Here is a 12,666-nt window from a genome sequence, read left to right on the forward strand (position 1 = left end):
TTTACCCCAAATAACAGACAAAGAATTTCTTGTATAGAAGATGGGTTTATTTATGACCATTTCATGATGTCCAAAATTGATGCATTTGGCAAAAAACAAAGAAGGCAAAAGGAAAGAGGAAAGGGAAAATACTGCATGACTAATGTCAATGAAACACTGTCAGACAACAGAGCTACGCAATGAAACATAACAGTGTATCAAAAAAAAACGTTTATCCGACATACAAATAACATTTATCCTATAAATGCAAAGCTAGGAATTTTATCTTCTCCCTGTTGATGTGCAAATTACAGGTGGAGGATCAGAATCATTGGCCAGAGGTGTATGATGGAGTCCACGGATGCTGGTCTCGGGAATGCACATCATGTCCTTAACGGGAGAAGGTCTTGCCCCTGGACAGATGAAGTGAGGGTTACATTCATATTCAAAGGACAAACAGTGAAATACATGTTTGTATTCAATCAGTATTTCAAGAATGTACTACAGACAATTGATGACAAAAAAAAAATAAAAAATTCACACACACATATATATATATATATATGAAGAGTTTGGTTCCAAAACGTGATAAAGGTCAGTTTTTAATTTTATGTAAAATGCAATATCTGCAGAGTTATTCTGTCATGTTTTCTCCCTTTCTTTCCAAACCATGACACAAGCTTAGTCTCCCTTCTCTGCAGAATGCGAAATATCATCTCAACTGATCACAGCGCACCATTCCTCACACTCTAGACAGTAATGGCACACACTGAATACACCCGGCATCCTAGTTTTCCTCATCTACTTTGTTTTTTTTTGTGATCAACAAACAAACTTAAGGCTGCATGATAAATCGCATGTGATTGTCTTGCACATCTCATCAGTAAACACGGTTCTGTGATTAATAGTAAATCTCCATCATGTTCTTTCAGATGGACAGGCAACACACAGTAGATCATTGACAAGTTATGCAATATCGTGCTCATAATCGCAGATGAGTCGCATTCAATTAGGGGGGCGCCGATCACGATTGGCCGATCGTTATGCGCATCTCGTCAGTAAAGCCAGTTCGTGATCGGCGCACGCCTACATTCAATTATGAATGTGATATTGTGTAGCTTGTCAGTGTTAGTGTTTTTATTAATGCCATTTATGTTTTTGTTAATACAGCGAATAGCACTAGCCAACTACATTAATGTACATGTCAAAGATCAATGCACTTTTGGAAGTTGAATGTAAGGGAAATGTCATTTTGGAATTTCTGTGGTCTAATGTGATACTGTTCTTTTATTGCTGTAATTAATTTATAGCATTAACAAGATGACCCGTTGAATTCATTTTGGGAGTGATGAATGATGAATGTATTTTTAGTCCAGTGTCTGTTTATAAGATTAGTATTGACCAAGTTCAGAGGCTGTCATATGTGGATTAACCATGTTGTCTATTTTCAACAGTTTCAGTATGAAAAATTAAATAAATAAATAGATAATTAAAACTAAATAACTATGGGACAGTCGGTCAGCTGATGCAGGCAGGGCTTGAGCAGTATAACATTATATTGCTCAGAAAACAAAACTGCTTGGTAATTGAGATTGTTTAGGTTTTGGGGGGGATTAAAATGTATGACTTTAAAGACAAAGATTTTTAACTCAAACCGTTGCAGTCTATCAGTCTTATAATAAAAGTGGATGGGAATCACGGCTAAAACAAACAATAAAACTAAAAATAAACATGAGTAAGGAGGTAATGCACTTAAGTCTGCGATCTGCTGTAAAGAAAGAAGAAGAAGCAGCCTCCTCACGCGTCGACTGTTGAGAACGCACTCAGGACAGTTTGGACACTGCAGTGAATCAGATGTAAAAAACTATATAAATATTGTTCAGTTTCTTGCACAGACTGATCGTTTTGTGTCTTTACACATGCATCGTCATGAGCAACAGGGTTTCATTTGGTTTTGTTTGTATAGGTTTATTTTTTGTTTTATTGAATGTTGTATGTACTGCAACAGTTTGAGCTAAAAATCTTGGTTTGTGTTCTACTGAATAAACAGTCACCTACATCTTGAAATTGCCCTGGGGGTAAGCAGATAAACATCAAATTTGTCATTTTTGGATGAACTATCCCTTTAATGAACCTGAACTGACAATGAATAGTTTGAATGAAAGATTAATAAATACTGTAACAAGTTTATGGCTCATTGTTGCTAAATGTTAGTTAATGCCTCGTCACCTAATGGGACCTTTGTACTCTTTTTACATATAATGATATGTTGTTGTGGTTGTCTTTTTACATTTAAAGCTGTATAAATAAACATTAGCTAATGCATTACGAACAAACATGAATTAATAATAAAACATTATGTAGAAATAAATATTCACCTATATTAATAAAGGTTGTGAAAAAGGTTGCTCATCGTTAGTTCAAAATACTGCATTAATACATAATGCATTAATTTCCTGAAAAGTGTCTTTACTTTAAAGGAATCTTTAAAGTCTGATGACACACAGAAGCACTTCAAGTTCCAGTTGTTGTGAACTAAATTACAACCAAGAACTGTTTGTTTATATTTAATGATCTATAGAAGTCAAAAGTTTCTAGCAGCTTGTGGAAACATTTCTTAAATTAAATCGAGTTAAATTAAATTCTAATGCATTTTTCCAGAGACATTTAAAAAAAATCTTCAAAGAGTTCAACAAGCTGTGAAATGTAAATTTGACTGAAAACAAAAATATATATGAAGTTTGAACTTAAATAACTTCATGAAGAATAATAATTTAACTATAAAATGCCTAATTTTAGAGGTTGATTGCAAAATATTGAAATATATAGGATGTTTTCTTTTAAAAGTGCCTTATGGGGGTGGGTGGTTGCTGTTGTGCTCTTTTTCAATGGCCACAGCAACTTCTCCGAAAAAAATAGCCTTTGATTCCAGAGAAGACGTATCTGCAGCATCTGGCCACATTTCAGTTCAAACAAGCTCAAACAACAACCAGCTAAGTTAGTACGTAATATTAAAAGTACATGGTAATCTGATCTGATATGTTCAGAGACAGTGGATGGTGCATTGCCTCAGTGTATTTCAAACACACGCTATCAAAAATCAATCTTTTGCAAGCACACGCCTCTGGTGTTGAATAAAACCCAGAGACATGCACAAACATCAGCACAAATCAACCACCTCTACTGGAAAAAAGCCCATGAGAAAAAGATTTTTATTTTCAAAGACCTGGATGACTTTGTGCGGTTTCATACAAGTGTGAAATACTAATGATTGTGAAACAGCACTTACGAAATCGTTTTCATCTCTTTCTTCTCCGCATCGGGACGAGCACGGTTGAGTACCTTGAGGAAGTCCGATGTCTTGGCTCTCATACGAGTGTGAATGTAAGCCTAAAACCAGAGAAAACACACCTTTGAGAAGGGGAAAAAACCTACATTTCTAAGATTAGATATTAACTTCATAGCAGTGCCCTTCACGCTGACAAATTTGTTTCTTTTGGCCATACAAAGGACTGGATTGTTGTAAACTGGGAAGCACATTACAAAGCACTTACAATTCCACATTACAAACTGAAAGGTTGTGTTCGACCCTTCATAAACACAAAGAGTCGATGTTGGCCAAAGAGGCGTATGTGAGGAGGGTCTCACCTTGGAGCACTTTATGTGGTAGTGCAGATAGTCCCGGAAGGTGTGGATGAGGTTGATGGTGTTGTCTCTGGTGTTGGCGTTGGTGTGTCGAGGAAACAGCACTGTTGAGAAATGATATCAGTATTTTTATTTTGAAACATAATATGATATTCACTGCAGCTGTGACATGTTTGGGTAACCTATACATAAAGATTGGAATCGGAAGACTTGGACTTGAAGATTGGAAGACTTTTGGTGTTTTTTTTTTATGCTCATCAAGGCTGTATTTATTTAATCAAAAATACAGAAAAACAGTAATATTGTGAAATATTATAATTTAAAGTAATGGTTTTCTATATTAATATACTTTAAAATTTAATTTATTTCTGCGATGCAAAGCTGTATTTTCAGCATCATTACTCCAGTCTTCAGTGGCACATGATCCTTCACAAATTATTCTAATATGCTGATTTATTATCAGGGTTGGAAGCAGTTGTGCTGCTTAATATTTTTTGGAAACTGTGATATGTTTTTTTTTTTGGAGGGGGAGGGGGGATGGGTTTACAAATATAAAGTAAAAAAAATTTTTTTTTTTTTAAATAGAAATATTTTCTTAAAAATGTAAGTCTTTACCATCACTTTTTATCAATTTAACATTTTTGATTAATAAAGGTATTAATTTCTTAAAAAAAAAAAAAAAGATGCATTAATATGTTATGTGTTTTATTACACAGGTCACGGCCACACAGAGTAGCATTATAACAGACCTTTGAATGTATCTAGTATGGTAAAAAGCACTGCTTTATCCCACAAACGCAAAGGAGTAGAAGCAGTTGACTGTGGCATAATAAAAGCTCCGCTGCTTTCGAGCCGCGTGTCATGCTCGTTCAGTGGCATTGCTTCGTCTCGACGGCTTTCAGCCTCACCCTACGACGTTAATAAATCTTTAATACATTAGCTCATCCGTGAACATGATTTCTGCCTGAATCCCATCAGATTGCATCGGCTGTGGGGATGAAGACGACAAAATCCCATGATTTCACACTCAGTCACAGCGTCATCAAGCTATGCCTTTGTTTCTTTGTTTGTTTTGAATACACGCCCTCTAGTGGCAAAAACGTACATATTGTGCCTTTAAACTGGAAAATATGCAAAAAGACTCATTAAAACTTCAAGTAAAGTCGTTTTGTAGTTCAGTAACTATTTATATGTGGTTATTATATAAATCTATGAAATTTAAACCAGAATACTATGTTTAATACTAAAGGTATAAGTTACATTTTATTAACTAAATACATTCAATAAGGTAACCTTTAACAAAGATGAGTATTTTCAGTTACTGCTGCTCTGCATTTCTTGCTTCAAGGTACCAGAATTAAATGAAAAAAAATAAAAGAGAACTAAACAAGCACTGAGTAAACATTGCATGTTTGCATTGGAGTAGCGCTGGTAAATGTTTGCTTTGATAAAAAGGTGTGGCACTTTTTTAATCCATTAAGAAGATTGTGTAACTGCCATGAAGAGAAGCTGGGCGTTTCACGCTTCCTTGATCCGAATGCAAATAAAAAGTGCACCTGTCACAGGTAAATAGAAGCACTTTGTTCTGGCCTCATAACGTCCAAATTACCATTTACCAAGTGAACCCGATGAGAGACTATATTTAACTTTGTTCCAACTAGCAGCTGTGGTTAATAATAGTGTTCTACCAAGGTCTGAAATTAACACTTGCCAAGTGCCATTTTCAAGTAAAGATGCTAAATTAATGTTTGTGTGTATGTGACCTCATGATACAAACCAAAAGTGATGTAGCCGATGTTGTCTCCCACTGTGGCGTCAGTGTCCTTCAGCTCCAGAGGAGGTTCTCTGTGACTGAACAGCACCTGAGGAGCCGTGTGACTGGCCCTCCTGCCCTCCTTAAACTCCTGAACACAGAGAAACACAGGCATCAGACCATCCTGTCATCATAATGAACACACCAGCTGTTTCACCGAGTGATTTGGTGAAAGTAGTCAAATTAGACTAGAAATGCCCTGTATTTGTAAAGCATTTCACTCACTGGATTATAAAAACATCAAACATCATCAAATATATTCAAATACAAAACTATGGAAGCCCATATTTGCCATAGAATAAAACAAAATAAATAAAAAAGGTCATTGCAATATTCAAAAAGTTCTTGCAATACAGATTGTTTTGTTTCTGCAACAAAGACAAAATCTTACTAAATCATCTTCTTCAAAATGTGAGTTCAAATTTCTGGAAAAAATAAACAATTGAGAGGGAAAAAAATCTGAATTAAGGCCAAATATCAATGAACATTTTCATGTTTTATACCATGTTGAAAACATTTATTTTTTAATTCTAATCATATTTAACAATATTACTGTTTTTACTGTATTGTGATCAATTGAATGCAGCAATATACACTGATGAAATAGTATTCTTAAAGGGGCTGTAAGTAGGAATTACTCCCATCTAGTGGTGAAATTGTGTTTTGCATTCAAACTAATTTTGCTCTCCAGCGCCTCGCTTTTTCAAATGCGCGTTGCATCTACGGTAGGCGATATGTACCAAAAAGCTTTGACAGGATGTCTTCTAATAGCACTTCGTTTTGGCGACAATGTTTTCTTCTCCTGTGGCGCGGCATATGTATGGTCCATAATAAGAATGCAATCCAGACTTTTAAACTTGCCGGTGCAGTTTCAAGCGCCTCTCACTGCTCTGCACCTGCGTTTCTGGCTCTGACCGAAAACGCGTTGTAGAAACGCGTTGGCTTAGTACTTTTTGTCCCTCTCTGCTTATATAGTTTTGCAAGATGGCTGAACTACATGGAAGCCTCCGTCGACCTACCCGTCCCATGTATATAAAGATAATAAATTCTTCATTTACGAGGATTAGTTTAAACATTGGCATAGGTATTTGTACACCATTGAGGGCATATTTATGAATAAAAATATTGATTTTAGATAATAAAATACGTAAAAAGTTACTTATTGTCCCTTTAATACATTTTTAAGCCTTCTTTTTCAGTTAAAATATCTAAAAATCCTTAAAACAGAATACATTTAAGAAAAACACTACATAAAATATTAGAACTTTGTTTTTATTCTAAAACAAATAATGTTATGCTAGTGAAAACAAAATACATTTTAAAGACACTATGAAAACAAGTCTAAATATCTTATTCAGTGTTGCTTTACACACAAATGTATCTTGTTTCAAGAATCTTTAGACATTCTAATACATCAGCTAAAAACATACATATATATATATATATATATATATACACATATAGTAGCCCTCAAAACATTTTTGGACACTTAAAAAGACCTTAATGCCATTGCATTAGATACAAACGTTGGACTGTACTGTACACAAGTTACAGTGATATAAAATGACTTAACAAGTGACAAGCTCTAACAATGAGCTCATAAGTTTTGAGGCCAGTCTAAATGACGCCATTTCATTCTGCAAATACAGAAATGATAGCAGTGCTTGACGTACGGTGGTTTAACCTTGTCATTTAAATGTGAAACCAGGACACAAAATGGCTGGATTGCAAAACACCCAGAGGGCATGTATGTCATGAAATGGTCAAGATTGAACCTGAGAACAGAATCAAATGAGCGAACCTGCATGAACACTTTCCCGATGATGACGTCGTCGTCATCCTTGAACACTGTGCTGAACACAACAGTGACTCTGTCTTTCTTAGCCTCAATATACCTGAAACCAACGAGAAGAGACATAAAAACACTGATCACAAACTTTGTGCAGCAGATGCAAAACTGGTCTAAAAATATTGAAATAATATTAGATGCACCTAAGAAGATACCAAGAAGATAAATCTGTCTTGTTTTCCCAATAATTAATTTAATCAGACTTATAATACATGAAACTCCCAAGATGCGTTCAAATACATTTTAAGTTGATCAGAATTAATCATTTTTAAAATAAATTGTTTTACTTGAAAAGATTTTACCAGTTTCTACAGAAAATATATATTTTAAACAAAATGTATTTGTTGTAATTTAATTTAACCTATTCTGCTGCTTTCAAACGGTCAAGATTTTTAATAATGTAATACTATATTTACTGCTAATTATATTCCAGATTATGAGCTAATTATATTAATATTATGCTAGTTATATTGTAGCGATTTTAAATGGTTTTGCACAAAACATATTGCATACACATTTTCCTTAAAGCCTCGAATTTCCACATTGTTGTTAATGTCAATAAAATGAATCTAATTTAGAGGTTGAGACTAATTTTTATACAGTTAATCATTTAAATAATCACTAGATTAATTGACTGCTGAAATTAGTTGCAGTCCTACTGTCCTGAAGTAAGTTCAGTAAGCTTACATAGACTCATCATCCCTGTAATGGACAACAGCCCTTTTTTCTCCCTCACGACCCTCCTCCTGGAACTTGAAGTACTTCTCGAAGACAGAAGCGAAGCAGTTTCTCTTGAGGATGCCTGCCTGGTGGATCATCTCCTCTTTGTTGGGTGGAAGAGCCTCCAGGTCAAAGAGAAGTGAAATATTGTACCCTTCAGAGAGGAACAACAACAAACCGTCAGCCCTAAATTCTTGCAGTAAGAATAGGAATGAAAACAGCAACCGCTTGGCTTACCATTTTCTGGTGCTACAAGTAAATCTCCATAAACACGCTTCAGCAACTGAAACACAACAAATACAATTTCTTTCACTTTGTTTTAATAAGAAAAGATGCTGGAAGTAGTTCTGTTATGATCCATAATGATCCATTGCTTTGAAAGCATAAAGTCACACATTACGGGGAAAAAAGAAATCCTGCACAGAAAAAAAACATCAAGATAATCATCTTATCGCATTGCAGTCGTCTGAATCATAAGTGTATCGAAGTGTGAGATGCCTAGCCATTCCCACCCAAAGAGTACAGCGTGACACATGAACTTCCAAAAAACTAACTAACTAACCATGGATAAAACAACAAGCACTGGCTTGTTTCATTCCTAGCATTTTTAACAGGCTTTGAGCCACCTGTGTTTTGTGTTGTGTCACCTATTTTATCCCAGATGTCATAGAACAGAAACAGGATTCAACAAGTAAAACAGCTCCCAGAAAAAAACAAAGGCATTTGAATTCATTTTTGTCTAAAAGAGATTGTATCTGTGGGAATCACACGAGCAGACAGGAAGCTGAGGGCCATTTCTGCAGGACGTTCCTCTGATTTGCATTCCTTTTATTTACATTGGCAGTCCTGAATGAGACTGGAACATACTTTGAATATTTATTTGCATTTGCAGGGAAAATTGGCATCGACCTCAACTCCGTGGACCCTCTAGACTCATGAAAATCCTGCCCTAAAAACGATTCATTCATGTTCTCAATGCACTGATTCAAAATCCTGCAGACCCAGCTATGCCTGTGTTTGTCAATCGAGTCAAAATGTAAAACAACAGCTCATCACTAAATTAACGGAACACTGGCTAAGTTTACTAGACAATGAGCCCATGTTTCTTTATTTAAAACATGTGACTTCCTCTATCCAAAGTGAGATGCAGGCACTTCCTGTTCCACATGTCATTTAGACCCTTAAATGGTGATTCAAATGTGATCGCCCTGGACTGAATCGTGTAAAATCACAAGACTAGAAGAGGATGAAAGAATGACCCAAAACAAAGTGTGAAATAAAGATTCCCATCTGCAACTTCACATTGCATAAGTGTCCACAGGAAATCAATCTGCATTTTTGAAACAGACGTGAATTACAATTTATACACTATGAACGTCACAAAAACCAGCTGCAATCTTGCAACCTACAAGTTCAATTGCTAAGTATGCATCTTCTCTAAATGGACAGCGTACGGCAGAAAACCTCACAAAAATGTGTTCTCTCAAATGTTTTAATAACACACTAACGTTTAAAACTCTGGGGTCATTTTTTTTTAAAGAAATTAATACTTTTGTTTAGTAAGGAAGCATTAAATTCACATATCACATATATTACCGTTTCTTTTATCAAATAAGTGTAGCCTTGGTGAACGGAAATAAAAATCTTTTTTTTTTTTCCGATCTTACTAAACCTACATGTTTGGATTGTAATGCATATTTCGTATAATATTTTTTTTTATTCATTTTTTTTATTTTACTGTCAAATGCAACCTGGTTTCTTTATTATTTCTTGTACCTCATCGGCGCCGTGTTCCTGAAGCTCCTTGAAGAACTTGAGATTGATGCTGACCATTACTTTAGTTTTGTCTCCATTGGGGTTGGAGATGTGGTAAAGCACACCATCAAAGTCTGTCGCAAAAACATAGAGAGAGATCCCATGTCATTCACTACTGTTAATGTAATATCATTATCACGCATGTGTATAGTAATAAATCATTTTATGAACCAAACATTTGGTCAACAGAAACACTGACACTTCCACTGCTGAGGTCATTCCTATTTCGACATTACCTGCAATCGTAACTTCTACTGCTTCAGGCTTGTTCCTAAACAAAAAAAAAAAAAAACATTGTTTTGTGAGATAATATACTCTGCTATCCAGAGAAAATTTTTCTAATGAAACGAAAAGAAACAAGTAAAGGGCTAATGGACAGTCATACAAGGTAGTCAAGCAGAAGTGGTTTATTTAGCAATAATGACATTTTCCACTTTTGCATGCCTACTTGCCAAATCAATAATGAAATAGTCATTGCTGAAATAATTGTAACAGTCTACACAATATGCCATTTATACAGCTTCGTCATGGCTTCATCATGCCGACATATTTTACCCGAATGCTGTGACTGACCATCAGAATTATCACTGTAATAATTTTTAGATTAGATTAGATTCAACTTTATTGTCATTGCAGAGTACCAGTACAGAGCTAATGAAATGCAGTAAGCATCTAACCAGAAGTGCAAGAATATCTGTTTTATAAATAAATATAAGTGCAGAGTAAGTGAAGCTATGGTTTACAGAATGCACAGTGGAGTTGCTATAAATACAGAGCAGAGTATATACTTTATAATGCAATGTAGGGATTATATGTACATTATGAACAGCAGCAAGCAACGTAATAAATACAGTTGGATCAGTGTGCAATAGTATTGTTAAACAATGTATTCTACGCAAAGTAATCAGTAGTGCACTACTATTTTTGTCATTGTGAACAATGACTGAATGTAATACTTTTGTGAAATGTTAAACATTTCATTCAAATGCAATAACAAAGCCACTTCATGACGTTGCATTTGCACTGAAATAAAATAACTAAAAAGTAAACGGCGTGAAAACAAATTCATATACACTTGACTTATGATGAGTGACAGCAGAAGAGTAGAGCGCGCGCTAAGTCACGTAAGATACTGGAGAAGAAAGAATTTCCTGAGGAATCTGTTACTTCATCGTGCATAGACGGGGCTAGAAGAATCGCTGATGTTTGCTTGTTCCTGCAGAGACATGCACTCGAGCGGAGGTATGAACAGGAAGTGTCTGTAATCTTTACTGGGACTAAACATTTCTAGAAATCAGCTCAGCCGAAAGCGACGTGTAACTAACAATGTCCAGAATCACTCGAGATACCTGTTTTAGTAATCACTTGACACGTTGATGTCACACTGGCACATAAAAGTTTTTTTACGTGTCCTATCCTTGCTGGACACACCCCAAACAGGATGCTTCGGTTCTCGACAATCAACACATTATCTGACAGAACAACATCAATCCAACACCAACGCGCGCGTTATCGTCTGATCTGATCTATGCATATAAAACATGGCTCGTGTTAAAGCATGCATATAAAATATAGCTGGTGTTAAAGCATGCATGTGTTAGATGAGCGATGTTTGATCCGGGTTGTGTGATCTTCCTCTTACCCGTTGCTCGCGCTTTCGAATTTCAGAGTGAGAGTCTCCTCTATGATCCGATTGTTAATTTCCAACAAAATCATGATGATTTAAATAAATTTCTAGTGGCTGATTGGGATTAAAAAAAAAATACGTTTAAATATTGGTTTGCTACAGTCCTACTACAATCGTTTTGCGTTTCCTGTGCTCCTACACCTCTGCCCGCTTCCGCATTGACTCGAAAGACCCGCGCGGGCTGCCCGCGTCACTGCCTGTTCGTTTGTAGCAACGTTAGTTATTTAAATAAAATAACGTTACTTTACAGGGATTGTTCTGTTTATGTTTCATTAACAGTGGTATTTCCCATTTCAAAATAGTATTTCATAATGAATATTAAAACAAATATTTATTTGTTCTTCAAATGTACGTTATGTCAAAGCCTTCCCACGATGTTCCAGTTATTCGTGATTACTAAATAAGGAGCTTTACAAGCACTGCACTTTAAAAGAGGGCTTTCTACGCTATGTTCTTTCTCTCTGAGATTTGGAAGTCACTGGTAAGAGCCTACTTATACTGTAGTGTCATGCAGCGACATATAGTAACAAAAAAAAATAGACTGCTGCAATATATATATATATATATATATTGTTCCACAATGACCTCATGAACCAGAACCAAACATTTAATGCAGACAAACAGCTAGAAGTGTTGTGGTGGTTTGTTGTTATAGACTATAAGTCATATGAGGAGATCATAAAATCCCACTTAAGCCCTGTTCTTATACCTTTAAGATGTATATACATGTTCTTCTGGAAAAGTTAATTTATTTTAGTAATTCAACTCAAATTCTGAAACTCGTGTATTAAATAAATTCAGTGCACATAGACTGAAGTAGTTTTTGGTTCCTTCAAATGTGATGATTTTGGCTCACATTTAACAAAAACCCACCAATTCACTATCTCAACAAATTAGAATACTTCATAAGACCAATAATAATATTGTGAATTGTTGGCCTTCTGGAAAGTATGTTCATTTATCAGTATCAGTTCAGTATTGTACTCAATACTTGGTAGGGGCTCCTTTTGCTTTAATTACTGCCTCAGTTCAGCGTGGCATGGAGGTGATCAGTTTGTGGCACTGCTGAGGTGGTCTGGAAGCCCAGGTTTCTTTGACATGGCCTTCAGCTCATCTGCATTTTTTGGTCTCTTGTTCCTCATTTTCCTCTTGACAACA

General features: G+C 35.5%; 1 protein-coding gene across 1 annotated transcript; it reads right to left on the reverse strand.

Moving 5' to 3' along the window:
* Positions 1 to 25: 25 nt before the first annotated feature.
* LOC132095511 (actin-related protein 2/3 complex subunit 2-A-like) lies at positions 26 to 11,688 on the reverse strand. Its single transcript, XM_059500583.1, has 10 exons — positions 11,464 to 11,688; positions 10,058 to 10,092; positions 9,783 to 9,895; positions 8,244 to 8,289; positions 7,974 to 8,160; positions 7,239 to 7,332; positions 5,402 to 5,528; positions 3,628 to 3,728; positions 3,269 to 3,369; positions 26 to 392 (listed from the first exon to the last, which is right to left on the reverse strand). The coding sequence occupies exons 1-10, from the start codon at positions 11,535 to 11,537 to the stop codon at positions 371 to 373; spliced, it is 900 nt and encodes a 299-aa protein (XP_059356566.1). The 5' UTR covers positions 11,538 to 11,688; the 3' UTR covers positions 26 to 370.
* Positions 11,689 to 12,666: the final 978 nt, after the last annotated feature.

This window comes from Carassius carassius, chromosome 19, assembly GCF_963082965.1.
Source record: "Carassius carassius chromosome 19, fCarCar2.1, whole genome shotgun sequence".
Classification (NCBI taxonomy): Eukaryota; Metazoa; Chordata; class Actinopteri; order Cypriniformes; family Cyprinidae; genus Carassius; species Carassius carassius.